The following is a 23727-nucleotide window of genomic DNA, read 5'->3' as shown; positions in this document are numbered from 1 at the left end:
GATTTCGAAATAACTATTATGAATTTCGCGATTCTAAATAGCATACCGGAGGGAGTAAAGGCCGGGCAGTCAGAAAATATAGTTAGTTGAGGTAGCTCAAAAAATCGGTGGAGTAACCCTTTAAAGTCGCGTTGGGCACGGGACGCAGCTCAGAGAGCGAAGAAACTGATAGCGTAGCTCGGCTCCCATTATCGATTGGTAGCACAGCTAGGTCACTTCCTCGATTTTTAGTTCGTGCAGCCACCGCCTGGTGCCGTCGGTATTTGGAAAAGGTCCATTGCAAAGATTTTACCAGTTCTTAAAAGTCGAAACGCTAGTCATCAAAATTTACAAACCAATCTCTCTAACGTCTACTTGTTGCAAAATACTTGAACATGTCGCCTCAAAGCAGCACCAAGCGAGGCACTCACTTGATCGAATGACGTTTTAGCGAACGCCCACGTTTCACCGAATGACACTTTAGCGAATAGTCGGACGCCGCGAAGCGGCGTTTTCGGGTGGGCCAATGTGTTTACATTTTTGTAATGAGCCGCCGCAGGCTGTCGCCGCGAAGCGGCGTAAGCGCAGCGCGGCGGATGGGTTAACGCGGGTCCCCGTTATTCGCTCAAATGTCGCTGTTCGCTAAAACGCCATTCGCTCATGTGATATGGACCCCAGTCCCTGCCACCATCTCCCAGCCGCCGCCGCCGCCGTCGCCAGCCACCATAGCCGCCCTCTGGTTCTGGGTTCGTCCGCCATCACTTGGCAATCAAGCAGCAAAAATCCCCTGGGCGCTGAAGGCGCTGAAGTGTAAACTCGACTCTGCCAAATATATATTCGGAATGTGTACTATATATTATTTATCTTCATCCGATGCTTGGCGCATGTAACAAACGTAAACGCCTGCATATTTTTTTTTTTTTTTTAAGCTTCGCGCCTTCGGTGTTTTCGGCGCATTATATTCACGCACGTCCTGATTCTTGGCTAAAAAAGCGTCTGTCTGAACCACGACGTCGTGGTCTGAACAATAGAATTGCCCTTCGTGCATTGCCTTGATGCTCTGGAAAGAACGTTGGCACTGGGAGTCTAGATTCTGTGAGATTCTGGATCAGTGCTCTGGATCGCTACTCCGTTCATCGTGACCATCTCCATCGAGGTAGACACCACCGTAAACATGGCCGATGTTGTCGATAAAGCCCGCTCCGGAGTTGTGAGCTCTTCGCCTCCGAATGCATCAATGTACGCGTGTAGCTCGCAGTTTGGGCACTTGCTGAGCAGTTCGGCGGACATCGCGGAGCGGATCCTTCGCTTCATGAATGGACGTCAGCTCAACACTTGCGCCAGAGTGTGCTCGCTATGGAACTCGACAGCGCAGCGACTGAAGTGCAGACGCGCGAAGTTCTCGCATTGCTTCGAGGTAAGCTGTGCGAAATGTGGATCCTGGGCGCCGATGTCCCTATGCTGAACCTCTTCTTCCCTGATAAAGTAGTTCATCGCGAAGCAGTACCCGTCAGGTGTTTCAGGCAGTACTCATTCCGTTGATGCTTGCAGGTTGCTTGACCATATAACTCGAAGGCACCAAAACCTTTCAGCTGTAACAGGGTATCTTTAAGACTAGGGAGCCAACAGCATAGCCTGTGCCAGGCACGTAGCCAGGGGGGGGGGGGGGGGGGGGGGGCCCATGGCCGCCCCCCCCCCCCCCCCCCCCCTTCCTCCCGAAACAAAATCCTGGCTACGTGCCTGGCCTGAGCAAACTCTAGCAAAATGATTTGTTGGCCTAGTTGGTTGAGAAAACTCCGCTGAAATTACAGTTATCAGAGCTCGCAAAACTCGAGAGTGCTGCATTCAGCTCCAAGTGGAGGCGTGTGTGTTAATGGGGCGGCCAGTCTGCCCGTCGGGCCATGGAGAGTGGCGGCAACCCTGATTTCAGCAGTCCACGCGGGGGCGGATTTAGAGGAGGGGTCCGGATGTCCTGACCCCCCTCTTGATTTTTGCATGTGCAAAAATTTAAGGCGTGAAACGAGGGAGAGGGGCTACATACAGATATGGTACACTAACCAACACCTGATACCCCCTCAGGAAATTCCTGCATCCGCCCCTGTGTGAAAGTGCACGCCGTGTCTCTGGTTCTTTTATGCAGTTTTTTTAAGACCATCAGGAGTCTTTATAGGTCGAAGTGTTTAGAGCATATCCTAGAGTTGTCATTTGGACACCAGATTGAGTTGTCTTCACCACTTGTGGGGTTGCTCTGTAATAATCGCCGCCCGATCGGTATGTGCTTCGCTCGTCTCGCAGGAAGTGACACAACACAATGAGAAGGCAGCGAATCGGTTTACTGTACTACCTGTTTGCCCGTCTTTGAAAGCCGGCAGTCCAGACCCGCAAACCCTAGTTGTCGCCCGTCGTTCTGAGTTTGCAGTAGGAGTCCGTGTCCAGACCTGCGGATCGTCCTTCCTGTACGCCAGTGCTGCGTAGGCTAGCTGTTACGGGCTATCACAGCCAGGGTCTCGCTGCGGAGCCACTCCGGGATTGTCATAGCCCAGGCCGGTATGGCCAGGGCTCGCCGTTTCCGCCAGTCCTGATCCGAACCTCGCTGGTGGAATGCTCCGAGGGATTGCCATGGGCCAGACGAGCCAGAACGGCTCTATTGTTCCTGCCCGACCCCAGCCTCGTGCAGCACGCTCTTCCTTTTTCCTCGCCGGCTGGCCCCCGCTCGCGCCTTGCTCGGCCGTCCTCTCCTCCCGACGCCCCCCCACACTAGAATAAAATTTGGGTAATTAGAACCAAACTCTGCATGCTAGAGAATAACCATACGCGCATTGCAAAGCCTGGTGTAAAAAGGCGACAGGCAACAAAGTGTACGTACGTGTAAGAATATTTACGCTTTGCAAGAGCTTTTTCTATAGAAAAACTTTTGCATCCGATCCTGCTTTCTGCACGCCGTCACATTTGTTGCCTGTCAGCATTAGATTTATTTGCTGAAACAAACAAAACTTTGTGCCACAAAAATCCACTATTTGAAAACTCGCAGGTTTAGAAGATTTTGGCTGCGACCGCACGTGCTGGACAGCATTAGTTGTGCCAGAACGGGCCGACGGGCCTTTCGCTTGAAGACCCGATCGCCCGATTCTCGACGTTACAGCGAAGCAACTATCGGCCTGATTGTTCCTACCATATTTCCCTATGTGGCTGTCTAAGCGACTCATAATACAACTTGTATAGATACGTTATTTTGCCGAGTAGTCTGCAAAACGAGTTCGTCAGACCACTTTCCAAGCCTGCACATATATTTTCGTTCACTTCAACAGTTTCTGTAAAATTCACTTACTTGATGCATCGCACTGCAGTAATCCACTTCTGTCGCCATGTCGTTTCCCAAGATCTCGAAGGGAAGCGGTAAAGTTTTACGCTTGAGTCACCTTCGTGACTGTGGCCGTCTTTCACGCAGCAGTAGCAACGTTTAATTTTGGGGGGAATTCTAGGAGTAAACCAGATGACACAAACTCGGTGAGTTCATAGAGACGTGAAGTTGGGACTTCTACGGAAAGGTGTTCCAAAAAGCTCACGCCGATCCGAAATGCCACATTCACACGTGGTTTCTGAATGCGCCCGTCCGCAGCCCCCGCGACTCGCGTCGTCCTAGCCTACCCAGTTTCTTTATTTTGCAGCCGCTAGATGGCACAACGTGTGGTGCCATACTGCATTGCCGGTTGCCTATACTTGGTCGCAAGAATTCAACATTCAATGATCGGAGAAAGCTCCCTTTACTCGCGCATCCTTTTTTTTTAACCACATCTTTTATCTATTGGGGGTTCAGGGAAGCCAAAGCGGGACAAAACAGGAGTCCTGGTGTTTCAGAAGCATGCTGGTGGGACACCGAGACTTGCCCTGCCTAAATCAAGACGTCTGGTCACCTTACCACCGTGTCATATTTTGTTTTAAAGAAGTTAGTCTTAGGTGGATATCAGCCCATAGAGAAATTTCATCTTTCTCTTTCATCTTTTGATCCAGATGACGTCATGTCTTAAACTTTCACATCCTGTCCCCACTGCTAGCATCCTACTCCAACAAAGTTTCCGCTTTCTGCAATGCATGGTATATCGATGCGGGTGGGAAAGCCGGGTTTCATTTCCTCTCTCAAACCCAGTAGAGCCTGCCCGATGCTGATGAACAGTTTACATGGCTACCCTCTTGCGACCGTGCAGATGCTGAAACGCAAGCGGAAGGCTGCGTCGGGCTCCAGCGGAGAACCCAGCAGCGACATCTCGGAGGAGGCTGCCGACCGCTTCCTCAGGCAGCTCCGGGGAGCCTGGTGCGAGCCCAGACACGCGCTGGTGTTTGCCACCAGCAAGGCCGGCACGTTCCTGAGTCCTGGCCGCTCCCAGCGAACCTGCACTGATGACCACCTCGAAGGTTTTCATTCATCGTTCACTTATCTTGCATATTATAGCTGGGGCATAGAGTGTCCGGTTTTAACCAAACAATACTGGTAAATATCCGCCGCTATAGAAAATAGAAAATGGTGAAAACCGAACAACACTAATTTCTAAAACATTCTGGCAAATTAAAAAAAAAAAAAAAAAATTTTTGTTGAATTTTTTTTGTTTGTTTTTGTTTTAGGTGTTTTTTTGGGTGCATACTATTACCTAGACTGGATCAAGCACCTTGTCAGCCCCGAATCGGTGAAATCACTGACCTTGGAGTACAATGGTGTTACGAAGATAAATCTTAATTGCTTGGGCCGTTGACAAGTGGCGTTGGCGGCACATAAGGTGTAGTATAGTTAGCATAGGCGTGCGCAGAGTTCCGCGTCAGAGGGGGCCCGACTCGTATAAGAGCGCCCCCCCCGCCCGATCTCTTTAGGTTCTCCTCCAAAATTTAAGTCTTTGAACTTCGCGAAGACATGCAACGACAGATTTGTGAGTATGTGGGTATCTTGGAACTTTAAAAATCATCTTACAGCCTGCATGATTGTGTCCTCGTGCTATTAATTTTTTTGCGTTTGTTCACATTAAAGGTGCATACTATAACAAACTGCTTACCTAGAGTTTTATTTTACATACGTACAAACTTATAATGAGTTTGTTTCACACGCACTAGCATTGTTCGACTTCTCTTCCAGAATGAATCGCACTCGCGGAGTGTCGCACGGAAAACTGGCCTCAAACAAACTTGCCAAATGCACCGAGTGCAGAAGACTGATGCTGTCGCCATCTATGTTGTCGAAAGAATACCGACTTCAAACCGAAACTAGCGTTTTTCTGTTTGACGTGATCGGTGGGAATGCGAGAGTGCATTCTCTGCCAACGTTTATATATAAACGTTGGTCGCTGCAACCTGTAGTTTATATATGTGATGACTTCAAGCAACTCGGGTGTCGTAGAGATATTTACAGACGGCGTAAATTTCCGCAACCAGCTGACTACAAAGCAGCTGATTGCGATTTTTCAATTCTTATAACCGTTTATACTGGAGAAAACTGATGATGCTGTCTGCGCAGAAGCTTGATTCGTTTGAGCATGGTATTATGCGTGGACCACTGAAAGGGTACGGCTTAAAACTAGTCTGTTGGAATATCCAGCGAAACGTTTAGTGGGACATTCATTTCGATCGTCATCCAGGTCGACCAGATTTTAGCCTTGGTGAGGGCGTAGATAACGAGAGCTTTCTCAAACAAAATACAATGGGGCAAGATAGCTGACGCATTTAAATGTTAAACATGATGATGTTGCCCAAGCCTCGGGTAAAGTCACTATGTTTAGCTTTCTCGGATGCTTATTGGGCAGACACAGGTTTCTGCTGGGGTAGCTTCGTCGACAAATGTTGCAATTTTCACTCGCACACGGATGGTGATAAAGATTTCGGGGGCTGCTGATGCATTTGTTCTGAGCATTTCTTTACACACTGGTATATTTCAGCGTCTGTACGGCAACAGAGCGACTAAAAATTTGCAAATAAAGCACGGGTTGTCAATTGCTTCCTTCATGAAACAGCAGACGCTCACAATTTAAGCTCGCGTTTGATTGCGTTGCCCGCGGGACACGATTTTTAACAGAAAATCCACTTTTTGTTTTTCCTTTTGGTTTCGCTGTACGACTTCCACATCGTAGCAGACGACCTCTTGTCGTCTGCTCCCACTCCTCGCCAGAGTGGGGCATGGCGGGATTGCATTTAGGCGCTCGCTCGATTTTTTCGGTGCAGAAAGTGCATGCATACGTGGAGTGTCAGCGCTGAAACAAACTCGGAGGGTGCGACAACTCGTGGAATGTCGGCCGAAACAAACTCGCTGCGAGTGAGCACGCGTGGGCACGAGTGCTGTCAAACGAACTCGCTATTAGACCACTCTCCGAGCAATATATCCACACTTCGGAGAATCCGAGCAATATATCCACGCTTTGGGGAACAGAATCATTGTGAGAGGAGAGAACATGAAGGAGACATATTCTTTGCACTTATAAAAGGAATTTATTACACAATAATCAGTCACTAGAACGATGAACAAATCCAGTTGTAGTGCGCAAGCGCTTTTACAAAAACACACACAAATAAATGAAGCGCACGAGGACTCAAGCATTACACATTTGCTAGGCAAATGCAATGGACTCTACACGATAGTAAAAACACATGACAACTCAGCTGGCAGAAAAAGAAACAAAATGAGAACTAAACTATAATAAGCAGGTACAAATGTTAACTGTATAAAAACACTATACATGTGAGAATCGAACTTGGGTACAAATGGCAATAGGAGTAACACAACCATTATCGCCGCCAGTATGAAAGACATTCAGAACAAAAGTTTGCGTGTTTTCATTGTGAAATACTTCAAAATATTCTCAAAACTGGTTGATGCTGCGATTTCCTGCTCGACAAAAGGCAGCATCAGCCAGCGAAGCCGTTCCTGTGACATAGTGGATCTCAACTTAGTTTTTACAATTGTCAGCTTGGAAAATGTTCTTTCACATGAGCAACTAGTGATAGTAATTCTGGAAAAAAGCTTAAGAACACGAGAAAAATCTTTGAGCAGATTCGCCCAATCCATTTTCTCGAAGTGAATCCAGCCAGTCATAGGCGGTCATGTCTTTTGCAGTTTCGTTGTTTGTTCGAGACTTCGGAAGTCGCATCTCAGTCCGCAAGCTGTTAGTATCCGTCTAAAAAAAACTACAAATAAGAGCTATTTGCTCATCCCCTGCAGTGACACACAAAAGGTTTTGGATGGCACATACAAGCTCAAAAGTCTCTTGCGTGAACCTTTGCTCAATACCCTGAATAAAGGCGCCGAGCATAGGAAAGAAGACACACACACGAAACCCTTCTTCTTTTGTCGCATAGGAACATTCATTTGCCCAAGTTTGGTCAATTCGCCTTGAGATGTTTCTTCTTCCAACATCAGGTATCTCAATTTCATTCGTCTCGCAAATCGAAGAAGCTTCGGAAAACATCTTCGTAAAAACTGTTTCATCATCTCTCATGTTTTGCAGTGCCGTTTGCAAATGTCTGACTTCATTGAGTGCAGTAGTGAGGTTGATGTTAGAATCCTGAAAAGCCCTGCTAACCTTCAAAATAAGCTGTGGAACTGGGTGAGCTATTTCCATGCAGCACACAAAGTCAAAGCTCAGCAACTGAGAGAGAAGTCCCTTGCCTTTCGCTCTCGTTTCCGGGTGCTTCGTTGAATTTACGATCTCAATGACCGCACTCAACAGTTCAGTATAGCTCTCTCGAATGGCCTTCACAGCTTCAGCCCGACATGCCCACCAAGTTGTGGACAAAGATTTCAAAGTTTTCAACTGCATGCCGGCAGTCTGACAAATCCGTTCGAAGACAGCATGGCGTAGAGCGCTACTTTCAATGAAGTTGTACACAAGTTGTAGAGTGCCAAAAAAATCGAACAACATTCTGTTTTCTGCTTGTGACAAGCATCCATCTACAAGCACCAGGTTTAAGGGTTTAAGCAGTGGGCATAGCTGTGAACGTATACAATCTTATTGTTCTACTCTTTGCCTTTAGCTTGAACGCAGAAACATGTCCTGACATAGTAGAGGCCCCGTCAAAGCAGACAGAGCTTACGGAATCCCAGGAAACCTTGAGACCAGTGAGAACTGCTTGCGGCATGGAAAACATTGAGCTACTTGTCTAAAGAAGTAAGCTTTTCGAGAGCAAGAAATACCTTAACTGCCCTGTCCTTGACGTCGCAAAAATGCCGCATAACAAAGAAAAGTTGTTCGTGGTGACCGCAGCCACTCGTTTCGTCACACATGAGTGAGATATTTTTCCCCTGAACGTCCTGGATTATCGAATACATCATAGCTTCATGCGGTGACTCTATGATATCATTTTGTATTCTGTTGCTGGTGTAGGTGGTGTTTTTTGGACCTTACTTTAGGTGATCGCGCAACACGGGATCATATTTTTTTAGGAGATTAACTACATCCAAGAAGAGACCTTGTTCAGCACTTCTGTCCTTCTCAGTGTGCCCTCTAAATGGCCTGCCCCCTTTCGTGAAAACAACTACGATGTCAGTTAGGCGCTTCAACAAAATCTCGTGGTTTTGTTGGCGTTTTTCTTCAACTTGACTCGCTCGTCGTTCAACGCTTTCATCTCTCATAAGCAGTTGTTTTGCTTGCCTTTGAGCAGTTCCACAACATGACACTGTTTACATGGCCCTCAGATTTTTCATGCCGATTAAATCTTTCTATCGCTTTTTTCCAGGTTCGAAACCTAGTCGACACAAATGACGTGTCTGGGTTCCGTTTCGATATACCGCTTTCTGGCGAAAATGCGCGACAAGGAAAGCAAAATGCAGCGTCTTTCCTTGGACTGTATTCAAGACAGCGAAATTTTTTAAACCAGCGTAAGCAAAAACTGTGCTTCTTCCCATCATTGGCTTCTGTTTTGGCATAGCTACTGAGATGAGGCTGAAAAGGTCCGCGTGCTTGCCTGGCTTTCTTGCCTATATCATTAGACTGCATTTCCCCTGACGGATCGTCGTCCGACACGCGTTTCTGGTTGCTCGAATTCGTTGAAAATGGCCCCTGGGGTTCATCTGGTGAGTTACCACCGGTGTCGCTGGACCTCGTGGCACAGTCATCAGCTTGCTGCTGCCAGGACAGCTTTTCCTGGGCATTTGGCTCGTGTTGCTCTTGGCTTCTGGTCGACTGGGCTGCAGACGTATAAAAAAAACAACTATTGTGCCGTTCTAATGGCTGGTGCACAAAACCGACTCGTTTCGACTAGAAATCATTTAATTTCCCTAGCAAAAAAAGGTAGCCTAATATTTTAGTAAAATACCGCAGGTAAAGTTATTGTTAGGCAAAACTGATATTAGTGTAGGCTATGGTTATGGTGCATTGACAAAGCACGTATGAAGCGCTATTAGTTTTTGTATTTTTTCCTTTTAAAAAGCTAACGCTGCAGACGCTAATATCATATATGCGGCGCGTGTAACTACACTCGTGCTGCGCTTTTTGCCGCTTGGATAGCTTTGCAAAAGGTCAATTGCTTTGAATCGTGCCTCGTTGGTTGCATGAGCACTCTTCCTCAACAAGCGCTCGCGCAGCCGTCACAAACACAATGTATGCAAGAAATATCACGCGCAGAACAGAATATAGAGGCACTTAAAAGCCATAAAAATACACTGGGATAGATAAGAATATGAAATGGGACCAAAGAAACATTGAAACAGTCAATGTCAGTATGAGACGAAGTTTACAAAGCCTTTGAAGTTGCCAAAGTGTGCATGGAAAGGCTTCCCACAGCATACAGAGACATTTTGAAAAATTACCCATTTCTAATAATAAATTTTGCTATAAAACTCCAGCAACTGAAATATACATTGTGAGGTTCCAATGTAAATAGATATATCTGCAAAATGGACAGTAACAAAAATTTAAGTGTTTAGTTCAATCTGTACGAGCAGCACCTAGACATCGTCAAAGCCTGTTTATTTTTTATGAAACAATCACTAGTGTTCTGTGATGTGCGCATGTACAACGACGGTGCCGACACAATTAGGTAGTCACCGAGTGTGCACCGAAGCAGGGATTGGACACGAGTCAGTCGAACAGCGAAGTGGAGCTCAGCTACCGAGATGTCAATCTGAGGCCGCCTTTGTTTACCCCCAAATTGCAGACAAAACGGCTATGATTTAAACCTGGTCACTAGAAGGGATAGGTAGTGTTAGCTGCACACGTTACTTTTCTAAAATGTCGAAGAAAAAAAAATTTAGAGATTGTAACTTACCTGGTTAAACAAGCCATGTTAGAAGGCGCTTCCACTGGGTTTCGATTTCTGCAGACTTCTTTTCCCATAGTTTCTTAAACTCCACTCCAGAGGGTTTGCTCAACGACATGACAACATCATGCTCAAACCAGAAACAAAAAAGCGCACGAGGTAAAATTGAATCTGGGTACGTACCAGGAAGCGGTTACAAGCTGCTGTTGCAACTCCGGGCTTGCCCACGTAGTCTAACTCCGCTGGAGCCACGCGTCGACCAGGACATTGGGCAGGGATGATAGCGAGCCAGGGTGTCTCTTTTCAAACTGGTTATTTACTTACAACCTATATACAGTCTGCCGTTCGGCATGAGGACAACCAGAGAACACAAAGAGCACACACTCGGCCGCCCTTTTTATAACGTCCCTTTTCCCTACGTCCCTAGGCAGGAATCTTGTGCAGCCGAGACGCTGTTCTTCAAATGGTCTGGCACCACCTGCGAGTGCGCACAAACACCCACAGAAGACAATTGCTCCGTCTTTTCCCCAGGCTTGTAGCGGCGCTCCCTACGGTCCCGCTCCGGCCGCGAACACGCACCAACACACACAGGACAATTGCTCCGCAGATTCCTCAGAGTTAAAGTGAAAGCCATTCCCTCAAGATTGCTAGGGATGTGGCCATTCTTCCCGGATTCTACGTCGAGGTGACCCCGAGAAGGTTGGCCGATGTTCATACACCCCGCCCACCTTCAAGGCTGTTGGCGCAGTTTTTATGGCTCTATCGCTTTTATGGAATTACCGCTTTCATCAAATTTTTAGGGGCGAAGCTCCTTAGGGTTTAGCCTCGTCCATCCGGTGTCTGTGCTCACATCGATTGCCATCCCATCTGTCTTCTTAAAAAAAGAAAAAATGTTTGCACAGTCGACAGGATTCGAACCTGTGCGGGGAGTCCCGAATGGGTTTCTAGTCCATCGCCTTAAAGGGGCCCTCCAATCATATTTAAGCGTCTACCTTTTTTGTGGTTTCCACGTCTCTTGGGGTTCGGGCAAGCCAGCGGGCTCAGAGAGAGTAATTAAATATCAGTGCGTCATATTTTAACCGAACGACGCGGAAACCTCCTGCACCGACGGGGGCGACCCACGATACCGAAAGCGCGCGATATGTGACGTCTTTGGTCCTTGGCTTACTACTGGTCAGAGCCGCTAAAACCTTATTTTTAGTCGAAATACAAAATATAAGTGGTGCGAACCGTTTCAATTATTTATAAAAGTAGTTTTTGTTCAGTATTTTAGATCAGAAAAGAAACAAATGCAGTTTATAAAGTACGGAAACAAGAAATGACCCGTCGGCATACCCACCACCAAGCGATGGAAAAGGCGGCGCATACTAGAAAAGAGTAGTGGGATCAGGCGCCGAAATGGAAAGGTACCGGATGTATGTGGCGGCGCTGCGGTCGTTGGGACTTTAAGATCCGACCGGCTCCGAGCGTTCCGAAGGCCTTCGGCAAGCAGCTTTGTCTGGCGGTTTGACCGTTTCGCGGTATGGCAGCGCGAGGTGTCTTCCATTGTGAACTGATCTTTACCTGGTGTTTGCTGTCGTTTGTGGCCAATGAAGTATCATGCCGAATTAGTGTTTAATCGCACAGCAAATGCAATGTGAGCCGCCCTGGCTGTCTGCTGCATACGGCCTATCCAGAACATGCTTTAGTGGCGCCCTCTCGCGCCGTCGACATGGAGTGCAGCAGCCGCGAGCGCTCGCATAGCTCACTACCCCTCCTCTAGTTCACGGCCACTCAAGCAACCAAGGACGTCATGAAGGAGGTTATTTTTTGCTTGTTTTTGTAATTTTAATTTGCCTATAACTTAAAATAAAGCGATATTCGAGAAAAGAAATGTTTCATTAAGTTACTACGTTCAGTGCGCTCAGGTTCGGTGCAAATTAAAAATTAGTAAAAAAGTCATTGCAGGGCCTTTTTAACCACTCGGCCACGACTGCGGGATGAGTAGGGGGCTCTGAAATGTGGTAGTAACTCAAGAGCTGGGGATGTCATGGATGAAACGTTGCATGTAGCCGCTCATCGTCTATACAGGAGAGGGCGCTGCGGTCAAATGCGTATAAAATCGCATTAAACTTTGCATGCATTGGCTCAACGCTTATAGACGAGAGGACGCTGCGGTCAAATGCTTAAATGCGTATATAACCAACGTGTATATACCTAGTCTTTGCGAACTCTAGGATGGATTCGCTAGAAGAACCACTGGCTCTGCATTTCACCGACCATAAAGCAGTAATAATGAAGTCGAAATGCAACCCGGAACTCAGCACTACCTATGAGCAATAAAAAAAAATCGGCACCATCAGCACTACCTATGAACAAAATCAGTATCATCCGCACCACCAGAGCTTCGCCCCAATCAACATCATTCACCACGTGGAGATGCGGTCATTTCTTTTTTTTGCTGTCTTATTCACTTTATTATAATGAGGAATTACTGTTATTGCATGCCAAAGTTGGTTGTGATAGGACAATATTAAGAGCAAAAATTCTTGTGTTCAAACTGTGAAGATGCCCCAAAATTGTATAAGAAAGACACTTTCAAATGTTACCATAGATGTGTCGCGACAATCTTTTGCGGTGGGAATAGGAACATTTTGTTTATCATTTTCAGTGAGAAATTGAAGCTACAGAAGACTGCGATGGATATGTAGGGTTGTTCGTTTTCGGGTTTTATATTTTTCTAAATTCGGGGGGTAAAAATCGGGTGCTATTTTTCAGGCTGATAATCGGGGAGAAATCGGGTTTTTTGAGGAAACATTTGGAAATTCGGATTTTTTCGGGTTAAATACACGAATGTACTCAATAATACATTAGTTTTTCTTTGTTATTGGAGGGTATTACGAGCTGTTTATTGCTAATGCGTTAAAATTATGGATGTGTTTCAAGCTGGTAACTGGGGGGGTGCATCAGGGTTCTCCAGCTTCGACTGCCGTCGGTCGCTTCAAAGGAAGTACCGCCCAAGGAATCCTCCTCTCTCTCAGGTGCCAACAAAAATCCCGACCGTTCGAGGGATGGTCGTCCTCGATCAGATATTTCGCTATGAAATAAACTTGTTAAGTTTTCCCGATCTGTTTACGCGACTGACTGGCTCGAACGTTGTTCGTGAGAAAGGTTGGACGTCAGCTTGATGGCCATGCTACCAGAGAGACCCTGTTGAGCGTCGACACCTCAGCGATCAAAGGCGGGATTCATAGTGCATTTCACAAGCTGCGTGCAGCAGGGCCGAAGCTACGTGGCGTGCCGAGGCGGTTCCACCTGCACAGCGGGGGAACGAAAATGTCCCTCCGAGGCCCCAACGCCTATTGTCGCTTTTCCTCAGCCGGCCTCCGTAGAATGCCACGGTGAGTTAGGCGCGTTCGTTGGGCGGTTGGTTGAGAGCCGTGTAGCGTCCACAGTGCTGCACGCAGCTTGCGAAATGAACTACAGGTCACTGTTGTCCCGAAGTAGGGTAGATAGCGTGTGTGCACGACAAACTCCGTGCGGCGTAAAAATAAAGAGGTTGGTTATGTGGTTTTGGAATTCGGGGAGAAATCGGGTTTAACCCGATTTTCCCGAAACATGTTTGGGGTGTAAAAATCGGGTAAAATCAGGTTTTACCCGAAAACGAACAACCCTATGGATATCAGATGGCTAGGCCTACTTCTCAACATAAATAGGAAGGCAAGCGACGGCTCAATTTGAAGCTGCACACGGAAGTGGCTTAAATTTATGCCATTCTGGATTGCCGGGATGACTTCAAATTCATATTTGGCTCATTTCACAATTGTAACTATTATTTTAATACATAGAATATAAAAATTTAAAAATAAAACCAAAAATCACATTTTTTATGTTCTTCAACCCGCATCTCTCTTTAGAATGGTCTACAACAGAGCGCGACAACTATATCACCCAAGCTTTCCGACACCATATCTAATTATCGGGAAATCGCATTTTCTAATTTTAACGATCGTCGGTTGCACCCGCTTTGCATTAGGTAACAAATGGGGGCACTCACAAGGCAGTGAGGGAACCGGTTGTCGATACTTTAAGCCTAGCTTAGTTATAGTGGCTTTATTTCACACTACTGCAAGCCCCGTCGGTGCCCTGGCTGCAGTGGGTAAGGAAAATGCCACAGACACGGACACACCTACGAATCCACGCAGTAATGGAAGCAAACTGTCAGCGTGCACAAACTGCAAGGGCATTTGTTAGATGTCATCATCATCATTTGTGACACAGCGGGCATGATTGGCCGAGCAGACTGAGCAGATTCGTCGGCTCGCTTCGTGCATTGTTTGGGTGACGCAGCAAAACCCGTTTTGTGCGTCGTGTTTCTTTGGTGAAGTAATATTTGTGGTGCAACATTTGATCGCAGCTAGAAGACGCTACACTCGTAGTTGTACCAAGCTAGCGTAAAACGAAGAAGTGATGCCGCGCACCTCTACGGCGGTTGTGCGAAATGGGTAAACTAATTTTTCTAACGTCGCCATTCATTTTTATGTGCTGTTTGTTATGTGCGAACCCCCAATAAGTCCACAAAAATACAAACAACAACAACAGCTACACTGCCAAATACATGCTCAATAGTTAACCGCAAAACACAAATTTGTAATCCGTTATTTTTTTTATCTTTGACGACCCGTGTACAGGTCAAATCACGCCAAATAAAATAGTGTTATGAGTTATTTTGTGATTGTTTCTTTTTATTTGCTATATGTATAGTATGTGACAGATTCTCGAGCCCTTTAATGTATTTACCAAACTAAACATTGCAGAAACAGAAACAATATAGCACTCAACCTACTCCTTTCCTCGCTAAAAGGAAGTACTGAGAGCTGTTCTGGAATAGGTTTGGACCACAAAATGGTACTATAAAACCTCCATGTCGATAGGTGTTCCCCATCCTCCATGTTTTATAAAAATAAACAGCTAAGAAACCTGGAACCAGGCTCCTGACAAAATAATAAAAATAAATGCTTTTGTGCTAATTATTGGCGTATAGTACTAGTTCAAAAAGAAAATTGGGAATCTGTCATTTGCAAGTTTAAACAACTGGCGGTATAATAATAAAACGTAATAGTAGGCATAAACCAGGACCGCAATAACAAAAAAAAAACTACAATAGATGTATTGAAAAATGATTTTCTCTTTACTACCACACCACCAAAGATAGGGCAGAGGGGCGTTTCACACTTTTTGACGGCTTCCTGACGCTTCTGTTGTAGTTTTCTTTCTATCTCAATCGGAGGGATGCTTCCGCTGCATGAGGGCCGGCGTAGTCTATCGGCGTTCGACAAAGCAACGCTCCTCGCTGGGGCACGTAATTTATTTCCAGGCTGATTTTCCGAGGAAAAGAAAGCGCGGCGCGTCATTGCCAAAAATAAAACTTTTTTTTTTTTTCATAGAGGCCCCTAAGATGATGATAGAAGCATAAAAAGGGAAGTAAATACGAGAACACAAAAAGTATGAAAAACAAAAAGCGACGCTCTTGGGCGCACGGTGCCGTCGGTTATCAGATCGTCCATCTGCATAACACCGCAAACAAACCAGATCGCACTTCGTAGAAACATCAAGTTTGGAGAAACTAAACAATGACCATGGATGACGAAATCAAAGAGAAGGCAAAATGCACACTCTATTGAGGCGCCATCATACACAACTTTATCTGCTCATATATAGGTCTGGATGAAGATGCGAGTGCCATCTCTTGTTCTAGAGTCACACTAAGTGAGGGTGGGGTTTCACCTTTAAGGGCAACTCCGCTTCATTTTTGACATTTAGAAAACTATGTAGCCCTCTTCAGTATCACATAGGAAGACCCCCTGTCAAATATTACGATCTAATTCCGTTTATATATTTAATAAACTGGCCGGCAAACCTTCAAGCGAGCCAAGTCGCCGAAATCTGCCAACTCTAGCGTGCGGCGCGAGGCGCAATCACCAGCGCAGTCAATGCCACGGAGATGGAGCGGCCAACGTTGAGCCACTACGTCAGAGGCATGTGTACGTCATCCTCACGTTTTGTTTGTTTTTACTTCTCAGAGCGAAATTGAACGATGACGTCATGAGTTTCTCCTCCCAGTGTTGGCTGTACGGCGTCCACGTGATCACCGTAACACAGATGCGCCTGGGATGCGCTGCCCTGCGCGCGTCTCCGCTCCTTTTCTTTTCTTTCGTCTTCTCCCCTTCCCTCTCGCCCCCGGTCCATCATTGTCCACGTTATGCAAAGCAACCTGCCCGCGTCCAATAAAAAAAAAAAAAAAAAAAAGAAGACCTCGCTTGGTTTTTTGCTCCCTCCCGAACGTCACAAGACCACGTAGTTCGACGTGACGTGCCATGACTCTGACGACCCGAGACCAACGTTGCCTGACGCAACCGAAGTTTCGGTTTCGGTATCTGCTGATGTTTAAATTAGGATTACACAAATAATATTCCACATTTCGCGAATCCGAAGACGTAGAGTTGTTTAGTAGTGCTTTGTGAATGTGAATCACATGGAAGCCTAAATTTTTCGGAATTGAGCGGAGTTGCCCTTTAATATATTTTCATTAAATGATATGAGATTGAATGAGCTCGCGGTCTTGAGTGATTATACGAGCGTCACAAGCTGATTTGTCGACGTCATAATGTCGTTCAATCGAAATTACATTAATTTTGCCATGTGGTCAGGGTATAATGCAAAAATTCAGTGACTGCACACGATAACATAACTTACATGATCGTGGCACTTGTCTAGCCGTGTCCGCGTTGACTGCGTCTACCTGATTTTTAACTGTGATCTGTTTTGCTGTGTCCAATCACTGCGTGCCTCGCCATTTTGTCAAAGTATTTCTGTTTAAAATGTGCATTCCTACAGCAGTAATTGCAGACTCAATGTTTTCGACCTAGAACAATCGTATTTTTCTATAGACGTCTTATACACATACCTCGTGCCATTTCGTACCGATTATTTAGCGCTGTAATATTTTGCCCGTGTAATCATGTTTTCTAGACCCGTTGCTATGTGCAGCTTTCATTTTCGCTAATAAGACACGCGTATGTGACTAAAAGCACGCTACGACGGTAGGTCCACGCGCGTTGCCTTCGCTTCGACGTGCGCCCCCGATGGCCTTCCATTGCGACGTCACAGGAAGAGTGCTGTGGCCTAATTTCTAGGAGTTGTTGGCTCCGTGCTCCCTCTCCCCGCTCCATCCGCAAAAGAGAATAGGGAGTTTTAGTAGATCGTCTTTCTCCTACGCTGCAGTATCCGTAAAGAAAACGCCGCAGCTGCACATGCGCACCGCCAGCCTTGTCTACATAGTTCAAAGTCTTGTGGCGGATTACGGAGCACTATGCAGATGCTTAGCGGGCTGCGGAAACGGTCTACTAAAACTCCCTAATAGAGAATGTTCGTAGACCGTTCTTTTGTTCCAGGCAGTTCACGCTGCCGCCTGGAAGAAAAAAAAGCCAGCTTGCTCTGCTGGCTGGCTTTCCTCCGATGCAGCCGCCCTCCTTAGGGGAAAGCCAACTTGCAAAGCAAAACGGTGCTCTGCAGGAGAAGGTGCTCCTGCTCGGACGTGCTCCGTGCTCTCAACATAGTTCGGCGCTAATGCGCAAATATAGAAGGCAGCAGCCTCAGCCTTTTGGAGTCTGTCGATAGCGTAGAAGAATATTGATATCACGGATGCAATGAAGAAAAAGCTGCAGAAGATGCAAGACTATTTTATTGTGTAATATGTCAGCATAAAGTGGATTTTTGAGAATCGAATTCATTAAAACCTTTATAACGAATTACCCGCTATATCGAACTGGTAAACGTTTTTTTGTGAGTTCAATATAAACGGGTTTGACTGTATTTCAGCTTTTCCTTGGAGCAGAAGTTGCGATGTCACAAACTTTTTTGCCTCGCATTTGAAGCGAGAGAGTGGAAGCAGCAACCGTCGAATCACACTTCAATTTAAGCGCCAGTATTGGCAAGCCTCGTGTAGCCAAAGCAAGTGAGTGGCACCATGTAAGAAACATTAGCGTGCTCGGCTAGTGTGAAAGCACAACCCACACTCTGCTGACTACTAAAACAAATTTTCCTGCAGCGGCCTTGAGGGCTCACACAGAAGAACAATCATGGACGCCGTGCACACATTGCTCAAGGTGTCATATGAAGCTATGCACTCAAGCAAAATGAAATGCAAATGTGTGGACCATCCTTAGGGGACACTGACACCCCCTAAAATATTTATTTTTATTTTTTGTTCAGGCGATTTAATATGGTGTGGAAAGACCACCCAATCAATATTTTGCTACAGCATCTCGTATATTTTTGATAAAGTCAAAAACGCAACTCCTCAAAACCAAAACCGAAACTGGGCTGAGGTGGGAGAAGAGATGTAGGGGAGGAAAGAGTTGCCAAAACTCGCAAAGCTACACCCGACCACATTTTTTTTTAACCGTGTGAAACAAATGAAAAATTTGCACATCACACGAAAAACGGAAAGATCAAGCACTTCCTGCTTGACGTTCGTGCTTTTTCAAGCTCTTAACAATTCGTGTTTGTAAGGTGAGCAATGTCTTCAAACAGAAGGGGTGACGACTCGGCAGCGTCTTCGTGAGAATCAGCTTGGTGGTCGACATGTCGTACGGAATGAATCTTAATTGTTTTGATTGGTAAATGATCTCTCGCTCCGGGCTAGATAGATTCGCCGGTACCACGAACAACACTTCTGAAGTAGAAGTCCAACGCCCGTCATCCGCCGCCATCGCTTTGTCCGCTTCGTCCAGCCCGCGACTCCCGCGATACGATGCGTGTTGAGAATTAGGCAAAGAATGCATAGAGTGCTTCCAATTCTCTGTGCAACTTCTTTTTTCTTTTTTTTTTTCACTCAGTGTATTTGCAGCTTTTTAGAAGCAACAAAAAATGGGTATCATTTCTTTCTATTTTTAATATTGAGTATGTGCCTTCTAAACAATAGAAAACGGCACGGGACCATGAAGAAGAGAGTTAGCGTGACTAAACCTGCCAGTTCTCGACCGGCTGTTTTCGGGTGGAATCGAAACGAATTTTGAGCCGCAAAGTGTGTTTGGGTATTAGGGCTCTTATATGTCATGTACAAGTAATAACCTTGGCGAGCATAAATCCCCGTCAGTGTACCTTCAACTCGGTGCTATAGACCTTTCCAAGAAACACTCGACCCCAGGGGCAGCAAACCGTTTTTGAGCCCGGTACCTGGGTTCGAGGCTAGATTCTCACCCCGCGTCCCTGGTAACCCTAACCGAGTGGACTGCGATTTTGATAGGCGCAGTTTCAAACACTGCTGGCGGCTAAATTCTCGTCTTTTCCCGCTGTATTTTGTGTTCCTTGGTGCATGTATTTTCCCGAGGTCAGTGAGAAAGCATTGTACCACATTTGAAAAAAAAGAAAAAAAGCAATAAAAAACCTATAAACTACTTTTGCGGGGTACGCGCACAACAGAACGAGTGCGACTGGAATGTATAGTTCTAGTTTTTAGTGTGTTTGTTTTTTACGATAAGTTTTGACGGCGCCAGGCGATTTGCCGCTTGTCAAACGACAAAGTGCTTAGCTGTCAAAAATAAATTGCAACAGAAGAGAGCCGAAAGGCATGCATTTTTCACGCTTACAAATAACGTGTTTACCGATGGGCAGGACACGGACATACAATTTAGAAAGTGTTAGCATTCGAACAATATATTGTATGTACCACACGATGCAACGTTATCTGAAAAAAATTCATTTGAGAAAAATCTTAAATAACACAGTCGCAGTCGACGACAATCATATTTTGACGATCGGACGGAATTCAAGCGGACTTCGTTTTGGGGCACTTTTTGGGGAGAGCTTCCTTTTTTCACAACAGCACCAAGGCAAAGGAACGAACGCGACTGACCCGTTTCCCACCCCAACCCCGACAACTATTTTTGGAGATGACTGAGGATTCTACGCGGATTATCTCAGAAAAGCTTGAATGGCAGGCACTTACCAGCCTTATTTCTCACGATGGAAGATAACACAAAAAGGGTATGCAGCACGCATAAAAAAAATTAAGTGAAAGCTTTCAAAAGGGGCGAGAAAACGCTGAATGCAAAACCGGAAAAACGTAGGTTGAGAACTGCGCTGAGCGGGTCTTCACAGTCCAAGAAAGTGGTAAAAAATTTCTAGCTGATAGAGGGCACGAGAGTTGCACCAGCCGCATCAGCATCAGCAACATGGCGGCAGCCTGGGAGCGTTTTTTGGAAAGGTGTATAGGCACAGCACTAGCTTTGCGCCATATCACCAGCGCATCGGTGAGCTGTTGCGTGTGACCCAGCCTTTTCGAGTTTACACTCGCAACGCAATGCTGAGTGCCGACGCAGCGCCGACTTTGTGCGGCACGCGCAAACCGGTCTCTAGAGCTGCACCCGAAAACCGCTCTCTCTCATGCAGCTGCGAGAGTCATCGGCTCGCACCTCCCTTCCGCCTGCCACCTCCTCCTGGGGCACGCTTCGGGCGTTGTGGGCACCCCCGGCGACGGCAACCCAACGGAGCTGGAGCGGTGCCAGGGCCTCTCCGGACTACTACTGCCCTCCGTGCTCCCGGACGGAACGCGAGTCCGGCCCTTTGCGGTCACCCAAGCCCACGTCCGGAAGCAGAGTCGCGGCGACGACTGGTACGCCACCGACGAGTTCAAGACCCTGGCGGGACTGCCGGTGGGCGACGCAACACGCGACGTCAAGTGTGTGCTCTGGTTCATCGGCAGCGACCTGGACGAAGGCGAGAACGACGTTGCCGCCGAGATGGTGGACGACTTCGTGGCCAGCTGCGGGCCTCACCGCTTCGCGCTCGGCGGCGCCGTGCTTGACTCCCTCGCTGCGGCGCAGGCGGATCGCGTCGTCTGCGCCGGACTCTGCTTCTCGGGCGACGGGGTTCGGTCGGCGTCGGTCGTGCTTTCGCCGGAGGTTCGGGGCGCACAGGCGGTGGAGAAGGAGCTCCGGCGGCTGAAGGTGGACAGCGGGTTCGGGAGCTGGGGTGCGGAACAGACGCTGGGGTTTGCATTTGCCTGTGTGGCAAGGGGCGCCGGGCACCACGGCAGGCCGAACGTGGAGGCAGACGCGTTTGCGAGGGTGTTTCCGGGGGTGCCCCTGATTGGGCTGTTTGGTAACGGGGAGATCGGGAATGAGCATCTCCCGCTGCGCGCAGATGGTTGCCATTCCACAAACGAGTCCTGCATGTACGGGTACACAACGGTGGTTGTTTTGCTCTCTCTAGGGAAGTGAGTTTCGCGATATTCCTAAGCTCGTCATCGGTGCGACAGTTTATTAAAATCGCGCGATGGAGCCTTGAGAACACAAACTTTTTTTTTCCAGAGTATGTGATCGAAATAGAACTTCGGGCATTAGAGACCATGTTTCTTCCTTGTGTCTTGTCACATTGGTCGTACAAAAGCTGTGTGCAAACATGTTCGAAGCATGCATATGTGTGAAACAGAAACACTCTTCGAACATGTTAAAGGCGGTGCATCAGATAATTCTGTCGTCGTGTCTTTTGAATGATGTATGAGCAATATGACCACAACTCAAGTGTTTCATAGCTTACGATACGTGCGACTTAATAACTTCTTAGCTAGGTTGTCAGGGCATAAGAAAATTCTCGCTAATCTGGCCTTAAAAGTGTGGTTATTGGTGACCTCGTTCCTGGTTTCGGTTCATGGCGTTTCCCTTCTCTTTAGAACGAAACTTGAAAAAGCCGCACTTGGTTCCTTGCTTGAGTCGAGCATCATGGAAGTGGCACGGGGCGAGTAAGTTTAGTACTTGCCTGTGGATCGGCTTAAAGTGTTGTGCGACTCTGCTCTGGCAATGTGTGAAGTTCCTAGGATAGGTGGCACAAGCTACCACCCGATACAAAAGGTGGTAGCTTGCACTACCATCCATTCATTCGGTAGTATCATAGGTAACAACTCTCACCAGCCTATTGCGAAAACTAGTGGTTCCCCTATTGGTCACTGGTGCGCTTGATCAAGGTTGAGTGATATCCGTACCGTGAGCATGCGAGAAATTTCTGCTTCAGATATAATAATATTAATAAGTTTATTTCGACATGCATATGTCTGGGCGGTTGCGGCAAAAGAAGACGCGAAGTCCTCTGACGTGGCCACCAGCCCCCATTACAACACTCGGCACATACCTCTAAGGATACCGAAAAAAAAATTAACATCAATTGCCTAATTCACATCAAAATAAGTCCACAGATGAAAACATTTGAAGAGTCACAAAGTTGAGTAAAAAAGAACAAACACTGTTACATATAATATAATTGATCACATTTTCATATTTGAACTAATGGCACAAGTAGCAGGTGCATATTATTCGATTGAAAGGAAATACAATTTGATCATTTTCTTAAACATCTGGAGATTGCTACAGTTGTGTACCATTTAAACTATATTTGCGTGATTATTTAGTAAGTCAGCTATTTGATAATGCAGATGAAGACTGCTTAAAGGGGCCCTGCAAGCACTTTTTTACTGGTTTTTAATTTGCACCGAACCTGAGCGCACTGACCGTAGTAACGTAATGTAACTTTTTTTTTCTCGAATTTCGCTTTATTTTAAAAGTTATAGGCAAATTAAAATTACAAAAACAAGCAAAAAATAATTTCTCTCATGACGTCCTTGGTTGCTTGAGTGGCCGTGAACTAGAGGAGGGATAGTCGGCTCAGCGAGCGCTCACGACTACCGCGCTGCGTGTCGACGGCGCGAGAGGGCGCCACTAAAGCGTGTTCTGGATAGGCTGTATACCGCGGGCAGCCAGAGCGGCTCTCATTGCATTTGCTGCGCGATTAAACACTAATTCAGCATGACATTTCATTGGCCACCAACGACAGCAAACACGGGGTAAAGACCAGTTCAGAATGGGAGCCCACTTCACGCTGCCGTACCGCGAAATGGCCAAAACGCAAGACAAAGCTACTCGCTGAAGGCCTTCGGAACGCTCGGAGCCGGTCGGATCCTCCAATCCGTAAACGACCGCAGCGCCGCTGCGTACATCCGGGATCTTTCCGTGTTGGCGCCTGATCCCACTACTCTTTTCTAGTATGCGCCGCCTTTTCCATCGCTTGGTGGCGGGTATGTCGACGGGTCATTTCTTGTTTTCGTACTTTATAAACTGCATTTGTTTCTTTTCTGATCTAAAATACTGAACGAAAACTACTTTTATAAATAATTGAAACGGTTCGTGCCACTTATGTTTTGTATTTCGACTAAAAAGAAGCTTCTTGCGGCTCTGACCAGTAGTAGGGGTGTCGCGAACTTTTGTAAAACCAGATTTTTTGGTCGAACTTTCGGGGTTCGACTGGGTTGAACCGGTTCGACGAACCTTCGAACTTTTCGCCAGATTCGACCGGTTCGATTTTGTGGACAGTGTGGCCAGCCCTTGATACAAGCATGTCTAGGTTTGGAGAATTTTTTTTTATGCAAAGGGTTATTTTATTTTGTGAACAGCTGCAATTAAAAGAAACTGAATCTAATCACTG

The 23727-nt window shown here is 46.6% G+C and overlaps 1 protein-coding gene across 1 annotated transcript; it reads left to right on the top strand.

Moving 5' to 3' along the window:
• The first annotated feature begins 1120 nt into the window (after window positions 1–1120).
• LOC115308457 (F-box only protein 22) lies at window positions 1121–21597 on the top strand. Its single transcript, XM_029966395.3, has 3 exons — window positions 1121–1396; window positions 4185–4392; window positions 20644–21597. The coding sequence occupies exons 1-3, from the start codon at window positions 1154–1156 to the stop codon at window positions 21471–21473; spliced, it is 1281 nt and encodes a 426-aa protein (XP_029822255.3). The 5' UTR covers window positions 1121–1153; the 3' UTR covers window positions 21474–21597.
• Window positions 21598–23727: the final 2130 nt, after the last annotated feature.

The sequence above is a fragment of the Ixodes scapularis genome, unplaced genomic scaffold, assembly GCF_016920785.2.
Source record: "Ixodes scapularis isolate PalLabHiFi unplaced genomic scaffold, ASM1692078v2 PGA_scaffold11__112_contigs__length_91849675, whole genome shotgun sequence".
In the NCBI taxonomy this organism is placed as follows: Eukaryota; Metazoa; Arthropoda; class Arachnida; order Ixodida; family Ixodidae; genus Ixodes; species Ixodes scapularis.
Note: the sequence above shows the minus strand (reverse complement) of the source record. Positions and strands in the feature narration are given on the sequence as shown.